Below are 20,089 nucleotides of genomic sequence, written 5' to 3' on the forward strand. Positions count from 1 at the left end.
CACACTGCTAAAGTGGAGCCTCTCCAAATACCATGAAATCAGGACAGCCATCTCATTTCTGCCCCAGGGGAGGCAACCCAGGGGGTCAACGTGCTCACAGGACCCCACCCTCCTACACAGACAATAACCCAGGTCTACATCTCCCCAGGAAAAGGTGGGTCCAGAGGTGCTCAAACTGGAAAACAAAAATGTCTCCAGAGGGCCAGAGCCAGGCATAGTAGCCTGGACGGGATTCAATACTCATCTCTGATGGAGAATGAAAGAACAACAGTAGAAAATACCTCTGGTCTTCCTTGGCGGGGGGAAATGTCTGCTTCACTGGGTGCTGCAAGAGCCAGAGTGGGGTCTGCCCTGGCGGACACTGAGTGGCTGAGGGCAGGCGGTAGCCTCAGTGAGGACCTGCTGACCAGATCGTTAGAGGGGAGGACGAGGCTTTCCAGCTTCTGTTCTGGCCTGGCCACCCCGGCCCAGCCTGCGCCTTGCTTCCCGGTGTGCACCCTGGGCCACTGCTGGGGTGGGGATGGGGGGTCCTCCCTCCAGAGCCCGGGGGAAGGGCAGACATTGGGCGGCCTGGCTGGTCCAGTCCCAAGGTACCCCAAGCTTTATGGCCCCCCCGACCCCTCCGGATGCTGTGCTCATCCCAATCCCAGCAGCTCCACCGAGACCAGTTGACTTACAATAATGACTTTATTTTAACATTTAATTACAGACATAAAATAGCTGGGGAAGGGGGTGAGCCCCAGCCTCGCCCCATCTCGGGGCCGCCAGGAGGGGGGGATGCAGGCGAGGCCTCCCTGATGACCCTCCTTCTGGGGGGGTCTTCCTATGGCGGGGCCCTATTGCTTCAGGGGGAGGGGCCATGCAAACAAGGGAGGCGGGGAAACCTCTGGGCCCCGCCCACCCCACATGCAGTGGCCTCCCTCCCTCTGCAATGCCCGGATGTGCCCCAACCCCAGCCTCTCCACCTCCTTTCTCTTTCTCCGGGGAGCGGACCCTCTGGTCGGCTCCCCACCCCCTCTGCAAACCTATAGGGGAATAAATACAAACTTTACAAAGTAAAAGGGGTCCAGCGTTGCCCTGGGCTGGGCCTGGGGTCACATGGGGTGCAGGCCCTGGGACATTCGGGCCTCACATCATCCCTAACTGCAGCAGCGTGCTGGCGTAGGCCATGGGCTTGACGTCGGGATGAGGCTGGGGAGCAAGAGCACAGAGGACAAGGGAGACAGAAATGGGGTGGCTTCAGGGGGAGTCTGAGCACTAGATGCAGAGAACCGCCCTCCCCGCAAGAGCTGTTGGGCACTGGGCCCTGACCCTGACTAGGCCTCTCAGCCTGGTCCTCCCTACGTCCAGGCCAGGGAGAGCAGGGGACCCAGCTGGTGACTCACCACTGCTGTGAACTGGTGGAACTGGGGTCGCAGATCGGAGCCCCGGAGGTGGATGTAGGAGGCTTTATTCCCCATCTGGTCACTGTGGGGACAGGGCAGAGTGGCCAGTCAGGGATGGGATGGGGGAAGAAGAGACCCAAGGAGGCTGGATGGCAGAAAGTCCGAGAAAGGAGGGAGAGACAGACGGTCAGAGTCCATCGGAGACTGACAGAAACAGGTACATAGATGTTGAGAGCCAGGAGAGGGTGAGAAACACAGACACAGGTGGACAGAGACACGTAAGTGAGAAAGAGGCCAACCCAGAAACACAGGGATCCTGGGGAAAGGAGGATGAGGGGAGGGAGGAGGAAGGTGGGATGGGGGAGCAGTAGAGGGCCTTCCTGAGCTGACAGGGAGCACAAGCAGCCCCATGGAGGCAGGGCTCTTGCCAAACCCTGAACTCTGACCACCCGGAGACATAGGAGATAGAGGAACGTGTGACTGGCACCCAGGGTATGGGTGGCCTGGTCCAGAGCACAGGCAACCCTGCAGGTCAGGGGGCCTGGTTTCTTCCACCAAAACCCAGCAAGTGGCAGGGAAGGAGGGACAGGGAACTGGGAGACCAGGACACTGAGAATGGGGCCCTTACTCGGGTCCTACTAGGAAGAACTCAAACTGCAAAGAGACATTTATGTGAGACATGAGGAAACAGAGCTCTGCGTTCAGGTTACCTCTCCTGACACCTGACAGTAGGACAGTGGTACCCTGCTTGCATAGAGAAAAGGAAAGTCCTTTCTTTCAGAAACATACGGGGGTGTCGGTGCATAAAAGAGGTGATGCCTGGGGTTTGCTTTAAAAGAGCCCAGGAGTTGGTAACTACTGAATCTGAGTGACTGCCACGCAGGTGTTCCTGATACCATTTGACCTACTCTTACCTCTCTTAGAAACGTTATTGTAAAATTAAAAGAAAAAAAAAATCAGTGGGAGAGAAAAAGAAGCCCAGATCAGCGGAGGAGGTGGGACCCACCAGTAGTTGGGTGCGGAGAAGACTGTGACACAGCGGCCACCGTGCGCCACCTCGTAGCCCTCGGCCTTGACTTCGTGGCTGCGGATGATGTAGTCCAGGTGGTTCTCTTCCAGGAAAGCCTTGGTGACATCAGGGCCAAACTGGCAGCTCACACCCCGCTTGCTGACCGAGCGTCCGTTCTGGGGAGACAGGGTGCTCAGGGTGCTGACCGCCCCACCCTTCTCTGCCCGCAGCCCACACCTGCCGGCCGCAGCCCTGCGCACACTGACCTGCGGCTGTGGGTCTGACCAGAGCAGGTCGCACATGGGACCTGGGGGGGAGGAGAGGGGACGTCAGGGACTGGCCCACCCCACAGCACAGGTGGGGTGGGGGCTGGGCAGGGCATCCCTGAGCAGGGGCATGTGAAATAGGGTTCTGAGCCTCGTGACCTCCCCTTCCTCCAGACCCATTCAATGTATTATGGCCCCACAATGGGAGGAACTTTAAACAGTATAGCTCAGATCACACACCCCTGCTGTTCAAAGCCTGCTGTGGCCCCCACTGCCCTAGGAACAAAGCCCAAGCTCACCACTCAGGCCTGTGAGGCTCTGCGGGGTCTGGCCTCATCAATCCCTTTAACGTACATCCTGGCTTACCCCTAAACCACTGGCCTGCCAGCTGTTCCTCCCACCTGCAAACTCACCCCTGATGTGGGGCCCCCTGTGCTTGCCCCAGACATCTTCTATGTGGCAGGTGTGTCCTTCCCCATGAGTTCTAATGTGGCATCCCTAGAGAGGCCATCCTAACCTCTTCAGGCCCGGGCAGCACTTCCCACAGTTGTGTGCATGTGCATGAGAACGCTCCGTCGGTCCTCACTGCTGGAACAGGAGCCCTGATTTGTCTGTCACTCTCTGGGCTCGGCAGCTGAACTCACAAATGAGTGACCGATGTGTGCTCCCCGTGAACACAAATGCTCCCTCACCAGCCCAGCCCCATGAAGGAGGTGCGGCAATCAGAGGACACAGAGGCTCAGCCTTGCTGTCCTTGCCGAGGGTGTGAAGCCCACCCGGGGCAGGGCCACCCGTTTCTGCTGGAGATGCTGCAGCCCTGGAAAGGAAGGGGCTGCCACTCAGCCCACCCTGGTCACCTGAATCTGGGGGCTGCCGGTTCCGCTCGATCTTCCTGATATCGTCCAGGGTGACGCCGTCCTCACTGAATAAGCCCCCATGCATGATCTGGATGTGGGAGTGACACGGCTGTGTGAGTGGAGGCGCCAGCCACACCCTACCCCTCCAACTTGCTTCACCAGCATATCTGCCTGCGTGTGGCCCCCATGGGTGCGGGGGTGGGAGGAGCCTGAGGGGTCCTATCTGCCACCCTCACCAGTACTTTGCCGTTGATACACTGGGCCAGTGGGAGCCACTCGAACACTTCGCTGAAGAGTTCATACATCTGGGCTGTGTATTTGGCCTTCACCTCTCCCTCGAAGCCATAGATCTGGTTCATGTTGTCCGTCTCGTGGTTGCCTGGCCAGCAGCACAATGAAGAGAAGCTTCAGCATCCCCTGCCTGGGCGCCCCTGGGGCCCACGTCCTGGGACTTAGGGTGACTGCCTGGCAGCCCCAAGCCCACAACATTCACACCTCTGCTTTTTGGCCCTTCACAGAAACCTGACAAGGTGCAGACACTGTTCTCGGTCCCTTTTCTGGAGGGAGAAACAGTCTGAAAAGCACACATCAGGTGTGTGGCCATGAGGTGCAGGCCTGGTTCAGCCTTGGGCTTCATTTTGGAGAAGCCTTGTGCCTTGTAAGCCAGAAGGACCAAGGAGGGGCCTGCTACAGAACACCTATTATGGGCTGGCCTCGTGCTGTGCTTCCAACTTCCCACACACAACCTCATTCTCCCCTCCCGGGTTCCTGGGGCTCAGGGGAGACAGAGAAGCTGCCCAGGCCCCCATGTCTGCTGAGTCTGGATTAGTCAAGTCTTCTGCTAGACCCACCTCTTCACCACCTCCTACAGAGAAGCCCACAGCAGGTGGTTACTGAGCACTTACCGTGTACCAAGTGCTGTTGTGTGAGCCCCCCGAACCTGGCCATGAACCTGGCCACCACTAGTGCTCAGGCCCCTGGGAGCCCCAAGCCCGGCCCACCCTTACCCCCTCCATCTCTCAATGGACAGGACCCCCCCCTCCCCCGGGGCTCCTTGTTCCCTGGCGAGCTCATCCTACACAAGGCCACACTGACCCCAAACCCTGCTGCTGCCCAGCTTACCTCGAAGTAGGTGAAAGTGATCTGGGTACAGGAGCTTAAAGCCAAACAGGGTGAGGATCACTTCTACGGAAAAGGAGCCGCGGTCCACAAAGTCGCCATTAAATATCTGCTCTGCTAAGGAAAACGAGGTGGGGCATGCACTGCCTTCTTCCCCTGCCTTTCCAGGTCCCATGGCTCCCGGTTCTTTCCTAGGAGTGGGGATGTCAGCAAGCCTGGAGGATCTGGGGTGTTCTCTCTGGCCCGGCAGCTGGGCCTATCCGAGCCTCAGCAGGACAGTCCTGAGATCCCCCACCTCACTTGTTTCTCAGGGAAACAGATGGTAGAGGGGGACATGAGGTGGTCAGCTCACTTTGCTCCCCCTCCTTAACCAAATACAAGCCCAAAACCATAGGGGAAATGGAACACAGACCCTCCCACCGCATACTGTGCAGGCCTGGTGGCCCCACACGGTGGCCATTAATCAAGCAATTGTCATAACCTCAGCAAACACTTATACAGCTCTGTGAGGCTCAGAGCCTCAGCTCTTTGCAACCCTCTCAACAATGAGGCAGACTCTACGATCCCCGTTTTTCAAACGAGGAATCTGAGGCACTGAGAGGAGGTATTGCTAACGGTCACACAGCTGGGAAGTGGCGGTGCCTGGTGTTGTTACACATATGATCTTGTGGCAGCCTCATCTGGAGATGAAGAGAGGCTGGGGCCCAGAGAGACTGAGCCACCTGCCCAGGTCACACAGCATGCAGGGAACGAGCCCTGGCCTATCTGGTGCTGGCCGGCCACTCCCACCACATCCTTGTGCCTGAGCAACTGGTCAGGCTTCTCCCTTTGCAGGTCCACGCCTTGCTCTGTGGCAGGAGCGCCTTTCTCAAATCCAGGTGGAGGAAGGGGAGGGTGTGCTTTTCTGAGGAAGGATACATAGGGGTTGGTCTCCGAGGGTAAACCATTGAGCTCAAATATGTTGAGGAGGTCATAGAACTGGCCATGAGTGTCCCCGCACACCGTAATCTTCTCTGTCTGGAAGAAAAGAGGCCACCGGAGAGGGAGGGGCCCAGAGAGAGACGTGGGGAGGGGGCAGAGGTGAGGGGAGAGGCAAGAGGTCACGGGAGACCGAGAAGAGGCATGCAAAAGACACAAGCAGGGGACACAGAAATGGAGAGGGTGGGACAAAGACCAGGAGGGGAGAGGGACATTCAGGGGAGAGGCAGGAGGTGGGGGGAGAGGAAAGGCAGACCAAGCCAGTTGGGTCTGTGAGTTTCTGAGCTCCACAGCCCCTCCCCAGCCAGGGAGCCCCCCACCCCTGGCCAGTCCACACACCACCCAACAGTGCGCACCTCTTTGAGTGTGGTCTCTACGAGCGTGCTCAGCTTGGAGAGGGCCTCTTTGACCTGTACCAGGATCTGGAAGGGAGGGCAGGCTGTGAGCGCAGCCGGTGGGACTGCCTGCTGCCCACTCCGGGTCCCGGAGAGCCTGGGCTGACCAGGAGGCACCACTGAATGCAGGGCAGGGAAAAGTGGGGGCAAACTGGAGAGCACAGAACTCCCCCAAAAATCTGGCTATGGGGCTGAAAATCCGAGTGCTCCCACAGTTCTGGAAGCTGGAGACCTCACAACTTAAAGACATTCCCAGGATGCTACCAGGGCTGAAGGAGAGTCCTGATTCCAGTGTGAAAACACCACGAGTCAGCGGTGACCACCAAGAGCTGCGCCAACTGCAGATTGCCGGGATTCAGCCCCTCACACCAGTGGCCTGACACAAGATGGGGCCGCCATCTTCGGCGGAGAATTCTTACTCAGCTCAGTCTCTACCGTTCTTTTACACAAAATGTCTGGCATACGATTTAAAAAAGGATGAGACGCATGAAGAACAGACAACAGAAGCAGACCCAGAGATGACCCAGATGGTGGAATTACCAGAGACTTTAAAATAACTATGATAAATGTGTAAAAGATCTAGTGGAAAAGACAACGTGCATGAACATATGGGGCAGGGAGATGAAAACTATTAATAAAAATAACTAGATGGAAATGCCAGAAACGAAAATGCAGCATCAGAAATAAAGCCTTCCTCTGCACTGCTCAGCACACTCCCCACTCGGTGGTGCCGGCTGCCGTGGCCACCCTTCTTCTCAACCTGCCCTCCGTGGCTGAGGCTGGGCACTGCCAGCGCTGCGATGCTATTGTGGGGTGACAGGTGTGAGCAGCGCCTGACACAGGCCTTACCTGGTAGGCGCATTTCCGGTGCAGTTTCTTCTGGTCCTTGTACCACTGCATGAGCTCCTTCATGAAGGTGATTGTCACTTTGCCATCCTCGAGCTTGGGCCCACTGTACTCATCCTCAATGGCTGGTGTGCGAATGGAAAGCAGGGGCGAGAGTCAGTGGCCGCAGCCCTCAAGGTGGTGGTGGGGGCAGGGAGGGGAGGCTGGCTCCTGGGCATGGGCGAGAGGCCGAGGGAGGGAGAAGGTCCCTCCCCTGCCCACTCCCTTCTGCTCAGGCCAGCTCTGCTAACCTCTCTGTATAGTGAGCTCCCTCTTCCAGCACCCCTCCCCCCTGCTGCCTACTTGGTTTTATAGCACTTAACACAGTTAATTCATTTGTTTACTTGTTAATCATCTCTCTCCCCACCAGGCCATCAGCTTGATGAGGGCAGAGACTATTTTAATCGCAGCTGTATCCCGCCTAGAACAGGGTTTGGCACCTAGTAGTTATCTGTAGAACGAGTGACTGAATTGTATGAGCACCCGGAGGACTGAGACAAATCCCACTGGGAGGCCCATGAGGGTGGGGTGGGCTGTACAGATGCTGGTAGGAAGCTGGGCCCTGGCACGGGGCAGGAGGGGCTCGCCTACCTCGCCTGAACCAGGGAACGCAAACCCTGGCAAACCTCGGCGGCGTGGAACTGTGGAGCTCCCAGGAGCGTAGACAGAGGAGCAACAGACATTGGGCTGGGGACAGGAGTATAGGCACGTGGGGAGTGGAGAAGGCCCAGGCAAGGATGTGGTGTGTTCAGGGCTGGGTGTGGCAGGGCACCTAGGCCTGACTCACTCATGCTCTCAATGTCCAGCGAGTCCACAACGGAGCGCTTGTGCTCATCGCCTGCAATGGCCCGCTCGAAGGCTTTCTGCTTCACGATTTTGTTGCACTCCTGGTACTTCATTTTGGCATCCTTGTCGTGGGGCTTTACCTTCACCACCTGGGCAGGCAGGCAGAAAGGGAGGGAGCGAGGGAAAGAAGAAAAGAGGCATCAAGGCCCAGGCACAGCTGGCCTAGGGCAGAGAAGCAGACAGGTAGTGGGGACACTGAGGCTGTGCTCAGCCTGCCTGGCGCTGGGCTCCCCAGACACGGAAGCCAGACCACCGGCCTCCACGCACCACTGGCACACCCCTCCACTCTCTCACTTCCAGGCTGTGTGCCCCAAAACAGGGCAAGGAGAGCTGCCCGCACAAAGAGGGCTGTCCTGGGGTTTGGTAAACACTGTGAACCCATGCAAGCGGGGATTTCTTACAAAAATCAGCTCTGTCATTAAAATAAGCGTCCTGGCTGAGGAGTACGCGCTCAGCATTTGGCTGCTTGTGGGAACCACAGCAGGCTGAGGCTCACTCTACTGACATGAGAGTCAACACCAAGGGGGATAGGATTAGAAGGAAAGGATGGGCTGGGTCTACAATCACGAACAGCCCCAGATGCAACAGAACCAATGATTTGCTGGCTGACTGGGACCGTTTTTATCACCTATAAAGGCGGGGTGTGGGTGTGGGGTGTGTGTGTGACAACACGGGACACGACTAGCTCCACCTGACAGGGCCGTAGGGAAGAACAGGTAACAAACAGAGGGCCTGGCACGTCGCAGCCAGCACCTACTGCTGTCCCCTTGGTGTCCTCCTCTGCAGGGCAGTAAAAGCTGTGGGCTGCCTGGGTTCAAATCTCAGCCCCACCAGTCCTCAGCTGAGTAACCCAGGACCAGCCTCTCTGCAAGAGGGAAGCTGTAGCAGTATCCGCCCAAGAGGCAGCAGCTCACAGGAGTGAACATGCACAAAGTGTGCACGGTGGTGCCAGCAAGAGTAAAGTCCACACAAGTGGAGGCTGCCCTTCGTGGCTCCTCTCACGGGCCGCCATGCTGGAAATGGGATCACACACACAAAAAAAGCCCCAGGCACGTGACTGTGGGGTCCAGTAAGTGTGCAATAAAGGCACCTGATCCCTCCCCACCCTCCACCACTCCACCACCTTCTATCCCACTTCCCACAAACTCTGATCCTCGCAGTTTGGAAGCACACAAGGCCACATGCCCCGGCCCTGTCACTTCCTTTTTTTTTTTTTTTTTTTTTTTATTTATTTATGATAGTCATCAGAGAGAGAGAGAGAGAGAGAGAGAGAGAGAGGCAGAGACATAGGCAGAGGGAGAAGAAGCAGGCTCCATGCACCGGGAGCCCGACGTGGGATTTGATCCCGGGTCTCCAGGATCGCGCCCTGGGCCAAAGGCAGGTGCTAAACCGCTGCGCCACCCAGGGATCCCGCTCTGCCACTTCCTTACCGTGTCATCTTGGCAAGGAATGTCATGCCCCCAGGCCTCAGTATCATTATCTGTAACTATAACTGCTATGCTCAGACCCTGCCCAACTCGCCCACCCTGCGGGTCGACCAACGAGTAGGTCCTGCAGCTCCTGTGCCAGGGGCCCAGAGAGAGGTGCCAGTGCCAGTCCTCAAGTGCGGGATGCCACCGCCCCCAGGGAAAGGCTGGCAGAGGGAGTCAGAAGCCTGTGCAGAGGTACTTGCCAACCCCCGTGGGGGCAGCCCCGGTGGCGCAGCGGTTTAGCGCCACCTGCAGCCTGGGGTGTGATCCTGGGGACCCTGGATCGAGTCCCACATCGGGCTCCCTGCATGGAGCCTGCTTCTCCCTCTGCCTGTTTCTCTGCCCCTCTCTCTCTGTGTCTCTATGAATAAATAAATAAAAATAAAATCTTAAAAAAAAAAAAAGAATAAAAGCCACAAAAAAACCCCCAAAAAAACAAAAAAACCGTGGGTCACTGTGGCTCATTCACTCTGGGAATGGGTGCACAGACGCAGTGGATGGCAGGAAGCTGGGTCATGGCACGCGGTGGCTTCCTCCCTGTCTGGGCAGGCTTCGGCTAGGGCAGCCTGCCAGGCAGCTCCACCTGAGGTGTGGGCATGGTGTGAGGCTCGGGAGGTAGGCGGCACCAGACACCACCTGGAGTCCTTCCCACTGGGGAGGGTATGAGTCCACACCCTGGGATCAAGTCCAAACCGCCACTTGGCCTGGCCCACACAGGCCTGCCCACCTCTCTGCTCTCTGTTTGCCCAGCACAACCTAGCCAGACCAAACCCACAAGTCCAACGCGCCAGCTCCCTGTCACCTGGTGCAGGCTGCCCCCAGCCCAGAACACCTCACTTGCACCTCCAACTCCTTCCTAGCTCCTCCTCCTCCTCCAGCTGTCAGCACTGCCGCCCCTCCTCCAGGAGCACCCTTACCCCCCTGGCTGGGTCGAGACCCTGGGGCTCACCTGCCCCAGTCCTAAGCACGGCTGGAGATGGGTGTCTCCACTGGAAGGTGGCCCCATGAAGGTGAGGCTGTGGCTGTGCCCCAAGAGGGAGTGAATGCCTCCCAGGGGATGGATGAACCACTAAGCACTTCCTCTGGCCAGTCCCCTGTTCTCAGAGAGTTCCTAGGGTGGGTGGAGGACAGGGATAAATACTAACAAGGCAGGGAAAAGGGAGAAGGAGCAGTAACAATACACAAGTAATTTTTGGAGCACTTATTACGTGCCTGACATCATTGTATGCACTGAACTTGCTCATTTTATCCTCAAAGTGGTTCTACTAGGTGTTACCACAATCCCCACTTAATGGATGTGGAAACTGAGGCCCAGAGACATGAGGCCTAAGGAGCCAGGATTCCGTTTTCTTCCCGCCTAGGGTCCAGTCTTCCACCATGCAAGCTAGGACACGTTCCCTCCTGGCCTGCTGCCACCTGTCCCCACAGCACCTCGTATACCCTCTGGGGAGTTGCAGGACCATGCCACCTCTATCCTGAGCTCCCCTCAGCTTCCAGGAGGGCAGGGTGCCAGTGGAGGGCTGTCACAGGCACTGGCAGCCAGCGAGTGCTCATTCCAGGCCTGGTGGCTGGCGCTGCTGCTAGGACTCACTACGGGCCGGCAAAGGAGAGGTGGCCCTGCCAAGCCCCGCTGTTCCTGGGGAAGGTCATTTGCTCCAGACTGGAGGGGCCTGTGAGAGAGAACTCAACACTGGACTCTTCTTTAGAAAGTAGTATGCGAGTTGTATCCCGGTCTGGATCCTGACTATGGTGTCTGCATAGTTAACGCAGATGTGTCACTGGGGTAACCAGGGAGCTAGGTCTCACTTGTTCACTTCTTACAATTGCATGTGAAGCTATGATGCTCTCAAGAGCTGTTTTTGACAACTGCCACCTTCAGTTGGGAATGCTCACAGGCAAGAGCCACATGCTCAAACTGATCAAACAGGAACCCAGGTTTGCGATCCCTCCATGACACTGGAGGGCCACCTGTGTAATAACCGGGAAATGCCATGCATGACCTCACGCCCCCAACAAGTCCAATCAGCACCTAATAATTACAAGTGTTCCGGGCTGTGGTTGCAGAACCTCCAGTCACCTGGAGGGGCACACTGGCATCTGCACCCAGCCCCTCCTGTGGGCCACAGGCTCTCCCCCTCCATCCCCCCCAACACCCTCCTGGAGAAATGGCAGCAAGTGCCAAGGAGGGGCAGGCCCCACTCTCAATTTACTTATCTCATTTATTCCTTGCAAGAACGCTCTAAGGAAGGCCCTAGTGTTCTTCCCCTTTTACAGAGGAGGACACTGAGGGCAGAGAGCCAAAGCACTCAGAGCTACCCAACCAATGGCTGGGTGTCCTGACCATGCTGCCAGTGCCAACTGCCAACTCCTACATTAGTGACCTTGAGGCTTTTGATTATGACTCACCGTAAGGAAATACACATTTTATATCACATCCATATCCACATAAATGAGAATTTTTTTTTCACAAATACATACACAATTCATCTAAACGAACTACTTTTTTTTTCTATTCTAGTTGAGGAAGACAGATGTGCTGGTCTCAAACCACTAAGTCACAAGATGGGACTCCAGGTCCTACCTAGTCTTAGCTCTGCCAGGAGACCTTGGAGGAGGGGTTTCCCCCTCCAGACCTCAGTTTCCTGCCTATACGATGGACTGAATCCTTGCGTGCTAAGAGCTCACGAGGCCCACGGTGAGCATGTAGATGAGGACACAGAGGCCAAGAAAGCAAAGGCCTTTAGACTTAAGGCCAGGGCTGTTGAGAGGCAAAGCCTCAGGCCTGTGTTCATCCAAGGTCACGTCTTGGCTCCGCCTCCATGGAAGCTGTGATCCAAGAGGGGGCCTGAAGCTCTAGCATATCTGCAAGGCACCAGGGCAGAAGGTAGAGCGCGTGGATGGGCAGCCCTGCTGCCTGCTGGGAGTTCACAGAGCCTGATGAAATGTGTCACAGCAGAGAAGCAGATCACCCCGCAGGCTGGGGGAGGAACCACATGGGCGAGGATCTCAGGCTCATGTGGGGACTCCCCACGGCTCCTGGCCGAAGACTCCATGGGAAAATAGGCTGTGACAAAAAATTTTTTTTTTAAGGCTGTGACAATTTAAGTGCTGAGTGTGGCCCCTCCTGAGGGTGGTTCCCAAAGGCTATGGATCCCCTACCACCAGCCTTCCATGACATCCAAAAGACCAAGGAAGAAGTTCAGATGTGATTATGTCCACAAGATGGCTGGAACTGACCATCTCAGCTTCATGGAGTATGTGGGGTTAGGCCCCTGCCTGTGAAGAAGGAGTCTTCACCCCAGGAAAGACTTTTTCCTACAATTCCAGGCACGGTGAAGGCCCTGCCATAGACCTGTGCTCAGGCCCTCTGGTCCTCTGCCCTGCCCCGTCTCCCCAGGTCTCCCCCTGCACTGGGAGCCCAGCAGGAAAACCCTGCTCCCGACCAACCCCAAGTGCTCTCCTGGGTTACTCATTAATGGACCCTGTGCCCCAATGACCTCCACTCACGGCACTTCACCAGAGTCCCACAGCCACCCAGGAGGTGGCTACTCTTCTTGCCACCATTCTCTAGATAAGAACAAGGGGGAAGTTACACTAGGGAACGCCCTGGGACCTGAAGCTCTGCAGTTCCTTCCTCCATCCTCCCAGGTGTCACCGTGCTTCCTCCTCCATTTTGCCCCCCAGTCTCTAAATTACCTTCTGTTCCATGCCCCTGCCCCCACCCTGACACAGGTGTCTCCTGACCCACGATTTGGCTCAAGACTTCACCTGGCCTGAAATCCACCCTCCACCCCAGGCCAGCAGCCAGCCCCGCTCCCTCCAACAGCAGCCTGTGGCTCTCACCTCACCCAGGCGCCCCTCCCCACACAACAGAAGTTGCTCATTGAAGTATGGTGAATGAAACAAAAGGAGGGAATATGGGGGTGAATGGGGGGGGGTCAGAATTATAATGCAACACATTCTGATTGAGCCTCTGCTGGTGCCAAGCAATGACCCAATGAACAGAACAAGCAAAACCCCTCCTCCCAGGGGGCTGACACAGGAGACATGGGTGCCAGGGGTTCGAATTCCAGTTCTGCCACTTGCCAGCTGCATGCTGACAGAGAGGTGACTTAACTCCCTGGGCCTCAGCCTCCCCATCTGCACAATGGAGTTAATCACCGTCCCTCCAGAGACTCATTTATTCCTCACCACAACCCTCAGAGGTAGGTCTCAGTGTTCTCCCAATTTCATGATGTGGAACAGGTGGCACAGAGAGGCCAGGTACTAAGCAAGTTATGGTAGAGCTGGGATGTGAACCCCTGAAGAGGGCTCCGGGCCAAGGGGCCTCACAGGCATTTATCTGTTGGATGGGTGAGGGGTGGTTGAATGCATGAATGGCCACCCATACCCTCCCAAGCCAGCCACGCACCCTGAGGCCAACCTTCCCCAGCTGGCCTACTCCCCAGGCCCACCCTCCAACGCCCGGCTCACCGTCTCATAGTCACGCAGGGCGGCCCGGAACTTGCCCAGTGCCATGTTGCTGGCGGCCCGGCGGTAGTAGCCTTTAATGTACTTCTTGTCGATCTCGATGGCCCGCGTGGCATCAGCCAGTGCGTAGCCATAGCACTCAGTGCGCAGGTAGGCCAGGCTGCGGTTGCCATAGTAGATGGCATTGCTAGGGTTCAGCTCAATGGCCTGGCTGTAGAACTTGATCGCGTTCTCGTAGTCCTTGGCTGTGGAGATGGAGAAGGCGGCGGCATGAGGCACGGTGGCTGCCACCCAGTAAGAATAGGCCCTAGGCTGGGTAATGGCCCAGTCTCCCCATTCATGGATAGGGAAACTGAAGTCCACGGCTGGGCTCAGCAATGTCTTTTCAGCCTACCTCCTCTCCCTGTCCCAACTGTCCCATGCTTTGTTTCCTCAGTTAAAATCCCCAGGACTCAAAGTCACTTCCACATAATCATCCAGCCATGCCATCACCCCTTATGGCCCCAACCTGGATACTTCTTCCCGGACTTCAGGAGGGTCTTACTCCAGTCCTATGGCCTGGAGAGGGTATATATTAGAATGCCAGAGCAGAGATGTTGTGAATCAGCAAATCTGAGTCCGCCCTGAGCCCCCTGGATGTCCAGCCCCACAAAACAAGTAAACAAGCCCAAAGAAGGGGCCTAGTAGAACAAGTAGGAAAGGAAAAGGGACCTACTCAGGCCTCGAGAAGGGGAAATACTAGCAGAGACCCAAAAGAAGTAACAAACTGGACAAGAGGAAAAGCATTCCCAAGAGAAGGAACAGGGGGTCCAGCAAAGGCCCCGGGCAAGGACGGAGGGAGTGTGCTGCCAGCATAAGCCTTGTATTTTAGGATTAGTGAGTGAGAGGCTGATGGGGCTGCAGAGTGAGTGGGAGGATGGAAGGGTGAGGGCAAGGACAAGACACATCCCGAAGGCCACTGCCACAGCAGGGGGTGGACCCTGAGGTGTAAGTGTAGAGCAGCAGGATGTGTCATCTGGCCAATGGGAAAAGGTTCATTTTATTGGAAATGAGCTATGACTGTGCCTTGCACTTTACATCTTGACTCGGGGAACCGTCACATCTCCATGGCAGAGGCACTGTCTGGTGCTCACTTTACAGATGAGCCACGGAGGTCTTGTGCAAGGTCAGACACCCAGGCTGTGTCTGCAGAGCCAAGCTTGGACCCTTCCCATGTGCCCATTTGATAGAGAGGAGGCTATGGCTCAGGGGCTTGCCTGATTTGGGGGACCATGATGTGCCAAGTGCTACGCAGGGCTCTTGGTACATGAGTCCCTTCCCTGAACCCTCACCACACCTCTGAGGATAACTGAACTAGCCCCATTTTCCAGATGAGTGTACTGAGGCTCAGTGAGGGAAACTCATACTTGAGGTCACAAGGCAAATGGTACACAGGAACTGTGGGCCAAGCCAAGACCAAACATTCCCATTCTCACTCTCCATGCCAGGTAGCCCCTGAGAGGGAATCCAGCACAAGGGGCGGGTGGTCTGAGCCCAATTCGTGGCTTCACCTCTTATTTGCCGGGTGTCTTTGGGCAACTTATGTTACCCGCTCTGGACTTGAGTCTGAGAGTCCTTCTCCCAGCACTTGGCCTAAAATGGGAATGCTTGCCCTAACTCCCACCTCATTTTTGTCCAGCGCCATCAGATAAACCATAACTTTCCTTTGTTTTGTTTGCTTATAATCTATTTCCCCAATTTGAACCTAAGCTCTATGGGGGCCAGGGCCCTGCCCTGAGGACACAGCATCCCCTCTGCTCTGGCCTGCCCTGCTGGGGCTCACAGTCCAGTGGGCGACAAACACACACACACACACACACACACACACACACACACACACACACTACTGATGAGCGTTTAGCACGGGGGCAGACCAAGAAGATGCCAGAGCAGGAGACCTGGAGAGTGAGAAAAGAGTGAGTCAGGTGAAGAAAATGGAAGAGAGTTCCAAGCTCCATGAATAATTCTTCAAGGAAGGAAGGAAGGAAGGAAGGAAGGAAGGAAGGAAGGAAGGAAGGAAGGAAGGAAGGAAGGAAGGAAGGAAAAGATTGACACTAGGAAAAGGAGAAGTCAGGTCCCGGGGAGACGGCCAGGAACAAAATAATACCTCCTGTAGGCTAATACCCACTATCTTTCAAAGAGGGTTCAGATGTCCCCTCTTCCGGAATGCCCTCCTTGACTCCAAGGCTGGGTCGGGCACTCCTTTGGGCTGCCCTGGCCTCTGGGCTCACTTATCCCAGCCCCGCTCATTTCTGCGTTTGTCACCTTTAGGTGATGGGTGTGTCTCTTCAGGACTAGGAGTCCCGGAAGGCAGGCCCCACAGACTTCCCAGAAACAAGCAAGGGCAGAACCAGACAGCCTAAGTCTGCCGGACCCTCCCTGGAATGCCAGCGCCTTCGAGGACTACTTCCAGCCACCTGGCTGAGTTCCAGAGGCCTGCTGGCCAGCTCTCTTGATGGCTGAGGTGTTACTCTCGTGGCCATTTGGCCTGGCATGGGGAGCCTGGTGTCTTGGAGCCTGACACCTGGCTCTGCGGATGCTGACCACGAAGCCTCAGGCAAACAGCCTTCCCTCCCTGCATCTTCACTGGCTCATCTGAAAAAGCAGGAATGACGATCAGCCATTCTCTGCCTCACCCAGCTGTGAGGGCTACATAAACTCTCATATGAAATGTGGCTACGGCAGAGAAAGCCATCAGCAGATACTTCCAAAAGAAGTGAATATATGACTAACTGAAAGGGAGAGGAGAATCGAGCAGAGGAAATGGGAGGGGACTGTACTTCCCGCATCTACCCAACGACACCAAATCCTGGCCCTGTTCTATCTGCTTTAGATGCGGTGCATCTAATCCTCAAGACAGTCCTCATTTTAGAGATGAGGACAGGAAGTCACAGAGAGGTTAAGTCATTTGCCCGGGGGGTGACACAGCACATAAGGGAAATAAACAAGATTTGAATCCAGGCAGCCTGAGCTCTTAACCATGTCTACAAAATCTTAGACCCAGAGGCTTCTCTGGGGGTTAAATCCAACCCCTCCCATTTTATAGAATGGGGGATGATGAGGCCCGGAGAGCAGAGCAACAGCAGGGACCAGGCTCTGAGCTCGTAGAGGGGATCCAGCCATGCTGGCAGGGGGATATCCTCTTCCCCCTGCAGGCTGCAGGTAAGGACTCTGAACAAGGGAGCACGTGGTGAGGAAGGGGGATATCCGGGCTCTGCTGCTCACACTCTGACCTTGGGCAAGCGGTTTCACTTCTGAGCCTCAGCTTCCTCTATAAAACAAACAGGGCTGCTCCTACCTACCTCTCAGTGCCCGGGGGGAAGATTAAGCAAAGTGGTGTACCTGGCCACCACAGGGGCTCAATTAAAGAGAGCTGTAATTATTCTTTTTATTGTTATTCCCACAGCCCCCGAGGCTGGGGCTCTGTGCCTGCCATTGCCTGCCAGAGAGTTGAGGGGCCTGGACCAGTAGCTTTCTCCTCTGTGCCAGCTCAATGTGAGCACCTCTGGCTGCATGCCCGGCCTCAGGGATTCTGAGCGCCCAGGTCCTGGGGGGCAGGGGGCCCCTCCCCATGACTTACGGTTTCCCAGAATTCTTACCTCGCCTCAGCAACAACCCTCATACTTGCTGCTCTTCCTCAGCCCCATTTCAGGGACAGCCAATCCCCAGCTGGAGACCATGCCTCATCCTGGACACCTCTCCCGACGACACCTCTCCCGACCCCTCAACCCCCCGAAGCCAGGCAGTTGCCATGTTCTGTCAAGGCAGCCTCCTGAACATCTCAGATCTATTCATCCACTTCCATCCCTCCAGCCCCGCCCTGCCCTGGTCTGGCCTTCAATCTGTCCACCTGCCCGGGTTCCTGCCTCAGCCTCCTCCCTGCTCTCCCAGCCTCCAGTCCTGCCCCTCTGTAGGGGTCCAGCTAAAGCACAAACCTAACCCTGTCCTTCCCTTTCTCAGAACTATCCATGGCTCCCCAGAGTCCACAGTAGAAAGCTCAGCATCCTCCCTTGCCTCCTACACTCCGGCTCCACTTACTTCCTTGAGGCTAGGTTCTGCTCACCTTTGCCAGGATAGGCCTCTGCCATCCTGTTCTTTCTGCCTGGCATTCCCTCCTCCCTCTCACCAGCCCTCATATCCTCTCTGAAACATTTCTTGTTGGTTTCTGACCAGAGACACCTCTTATCTACCTGTCCACCATCCTTGTCTCCTTCCTACCTCCAGCTCTGCCCTTGTATCCAATCTCAGCCCGGAAGCTGGGGAATCTTACCATGCCTCCCCACCACCCTCAGGATGACATCCACACTCCCTGAACTGGCCTCCAAGGCTCCGCCTCATCTCTCACTGGTCCTCTCCTCGTGGCTGCAGCCTGACCAAATGTTCCTGCTCTGAATCCCCTTGCGCTTCCACTGAAGGCCAACTGAAGGCTGCTAAGGCTCTAGATTCCAACCCCATTTCTTTTCCCCAGCTTTGCTGCCATAAGTCTCCCATCTCTCTTGTAGGATCAATTCCAGCTCTCTACTGGACCAGACTCTTGGACTCTTCCATCCTTTAAGAGAGAGAAAGAAAGCAAGCACCTCCCTCTCTCCATTTCTCCACTCCCTTTTAGGACCAAAATACTTGAACCACTTTGTCAACATTTGCTGTCTCTACTTCACTTCCTGTTCACCCTTGGGTGTTCTCCTAGCTAATTACCAACTTCATTGTTGCCCAAAACTGTTCTTATAAACTGCCCTTCTTAGGGCTACCACCAACATTCGTGAAGCCAAATCCAATGGTCAATGCTCAGTGCTCACCCTGGTAGCACCCGACCCAAGGTACAGCCCCCCTCCTTCTAGAAGCACTCTCTTCTCTCATCTTTCCTGACACCTTTCCCAACTTCCCTTTCACTTCACTGACCACTCCTCCTCAGCCTCTTCCTCTTCTTTTCTAAACATTAGAATTCCTCAAGGTTCCAGCCCCTTCTCTCCCTAGATGACCTCATCCATTTGCAGGTGTTCTATTCCATGCATAGGCTGATCAGGCCCAAATTCCTCTCCTTGCAGCTCCAGACTGGCCCATCTGTCAACTCAATGTCTCCTCTTGAATAGCCCAGTAAAATCCAAACCAGCTTTGCAATGACTTATGAAACCCCACCTGGTCTGGCCCCGGTCCTAAACTTATCTTGTATCCATCTCCCTGCTAACTTGCTAAAGCTTCCACCACACTAGTCTTTCATTTCCTACCTCAGGGCCTTTGCACATCTGGCTGCATCCACCTGAAACACTCCTTCGCGATTCTTCTCAAATGCCTTCTCAGTAAGGCTTTCCCTGACGACGCTCTCTATAAAGTAGCCTCCAGCCCTCATTCTCTCCTTCACACCCTGTTGGGGTCTGTTCAAAGCATTCTTCATAACTTCTAAGCATTTTATTATTTCTTGTGTTTTTGCTCAATGTCTTATTCTCCTGCTGAATTACAAGCTATAAAAGGGCAGGGCCACATCTGCTTCATTCCCTGCTAAATCCCCAGAGTCTGGCACAGTCCTTAGCGCAAAGCAGGTGCTCTAGAAATATAATGAATTACTGAATGAATGAGTGCCCCCACATCTTACTCTTTTTCAAGATCGGATGTCATACTATTCTTGGGATTTCCCCACCTTTACTCCCAGGGCCTCCCACGCATCCCTTTTTCTCGTGCAACCCCCAATCTCCTTGCCCTCCCATCTAATGATCTATTCCCCACCCCTACTCTACTGGGACAGTGCCCCCGCCCCCCCGCCCCATCTCCCCACTGGGTAGCACCATCACTCCCCAGCCCTGTGTCACTACTTGGCAGCGCCCTCTTCAGGCCTCACCACAACTAGCACCTCTCAAGGACCTCACGTTCGGAAATGCCCTCGCTCCCGTCCCCCTCCCGCCGCACACTTGGTAGCGCCCTCCCCAGTCTCCCCATTTAGTAGCACCCGCTCCGAATGCCGCTTCTAGGTATCACCCCTCCTGTCAGAAGCCCCCCCTGTCGGCCCCTGGTAGCGGCATCCTGGGCCTCCCCAAGCCCGGTCACTTGGTAGTGCCTGCCCCGCGCCCAGGCTGCCGCTCCGCGTTGCCATGGTTCCGCGCGGGCCGGGCACCCCTTGCCCCGGGCCGCTCTCCACCCTCCCTGGCCCCCTCCGGGGCAGGCGCACCTTTGAAGTAGTCGTTGGCCTGCGTCTTGAGCTCCTCTGCCCGCTTCAGAGCGCCATCAGCCGGGGGCTCGTCCCGGGGGGGCTCAGCACACTCAGTCCGCTCGCCCTCCGCCATCGCCATGCCGCAAAGCGACCCCCACCCTGGCAACGGCCGCCAGCGGCACCCGGCCGAATCGTCGCGAAGGAGTGCCGAGTTGCTGCGGCCGCTGCT

General features: G+C 56.1%; 1 protein-coding gene across 1 annotated transcript; it reads right to left on the reverse strand.

Moving 5' to 3' along the window:
• Nucleotides 1–668: 668 nt before the first annotated feature.
• Nucleotides 669–20,085, reverse strand: PPP5C (protein phosphatase 5 catalytic subunit). Its single transcript, XM_038528513.1, has 13 exons — nucleotides 19,879–20,085; nucleotides 13,683–13,924; nucleotides 7,682–7,829; nucleotides 6,859–6,980; nucleotides 5,971–6,036; nucleotides 5,555–5,653; nucleotides 4,640–4,745; nucleotides 3,754–3,896; nucleotides 3,518–3,605; nucleotides 2,661–2,701; nucleotides 2,392–2,570; nucleotides 1,386–1,467; nucleotides 669–1,191 (listed from the first exon to the last, which is right to left on the reverse strand). Exons 1-13 carry the CDS (start codon nucleotides 19,997–19,999, stop codon nucleotides 1,129–1,131), a joined length of 1,500 nt encoding a protein of 499 aa, XP_038384441.1. The 5' UTR covers nucleotides 20,000–20,085; the 3' UTR covers nucleotides 669–1,128.
• Nucleotides 20,086–20,089: the final 4 nt, after the last annotated feature.

The sequence above is a fragment of the Canis lupus genome, chromosome 1, assembly GCF_011100685.1.
Source record: "Canis lupus familiaris isolate Mischka breed German Shepherd chromosome 1, alternate assembly UU_Cfam_GSD_1.0, whole genome shotgun sequence".
In the NCBI taxonomy this organism is placed as follows: Eukaryota; Metazoa; Chordata; class Mammalia; order Carnivora; family Canidae; genus Canis; species Canis lupus.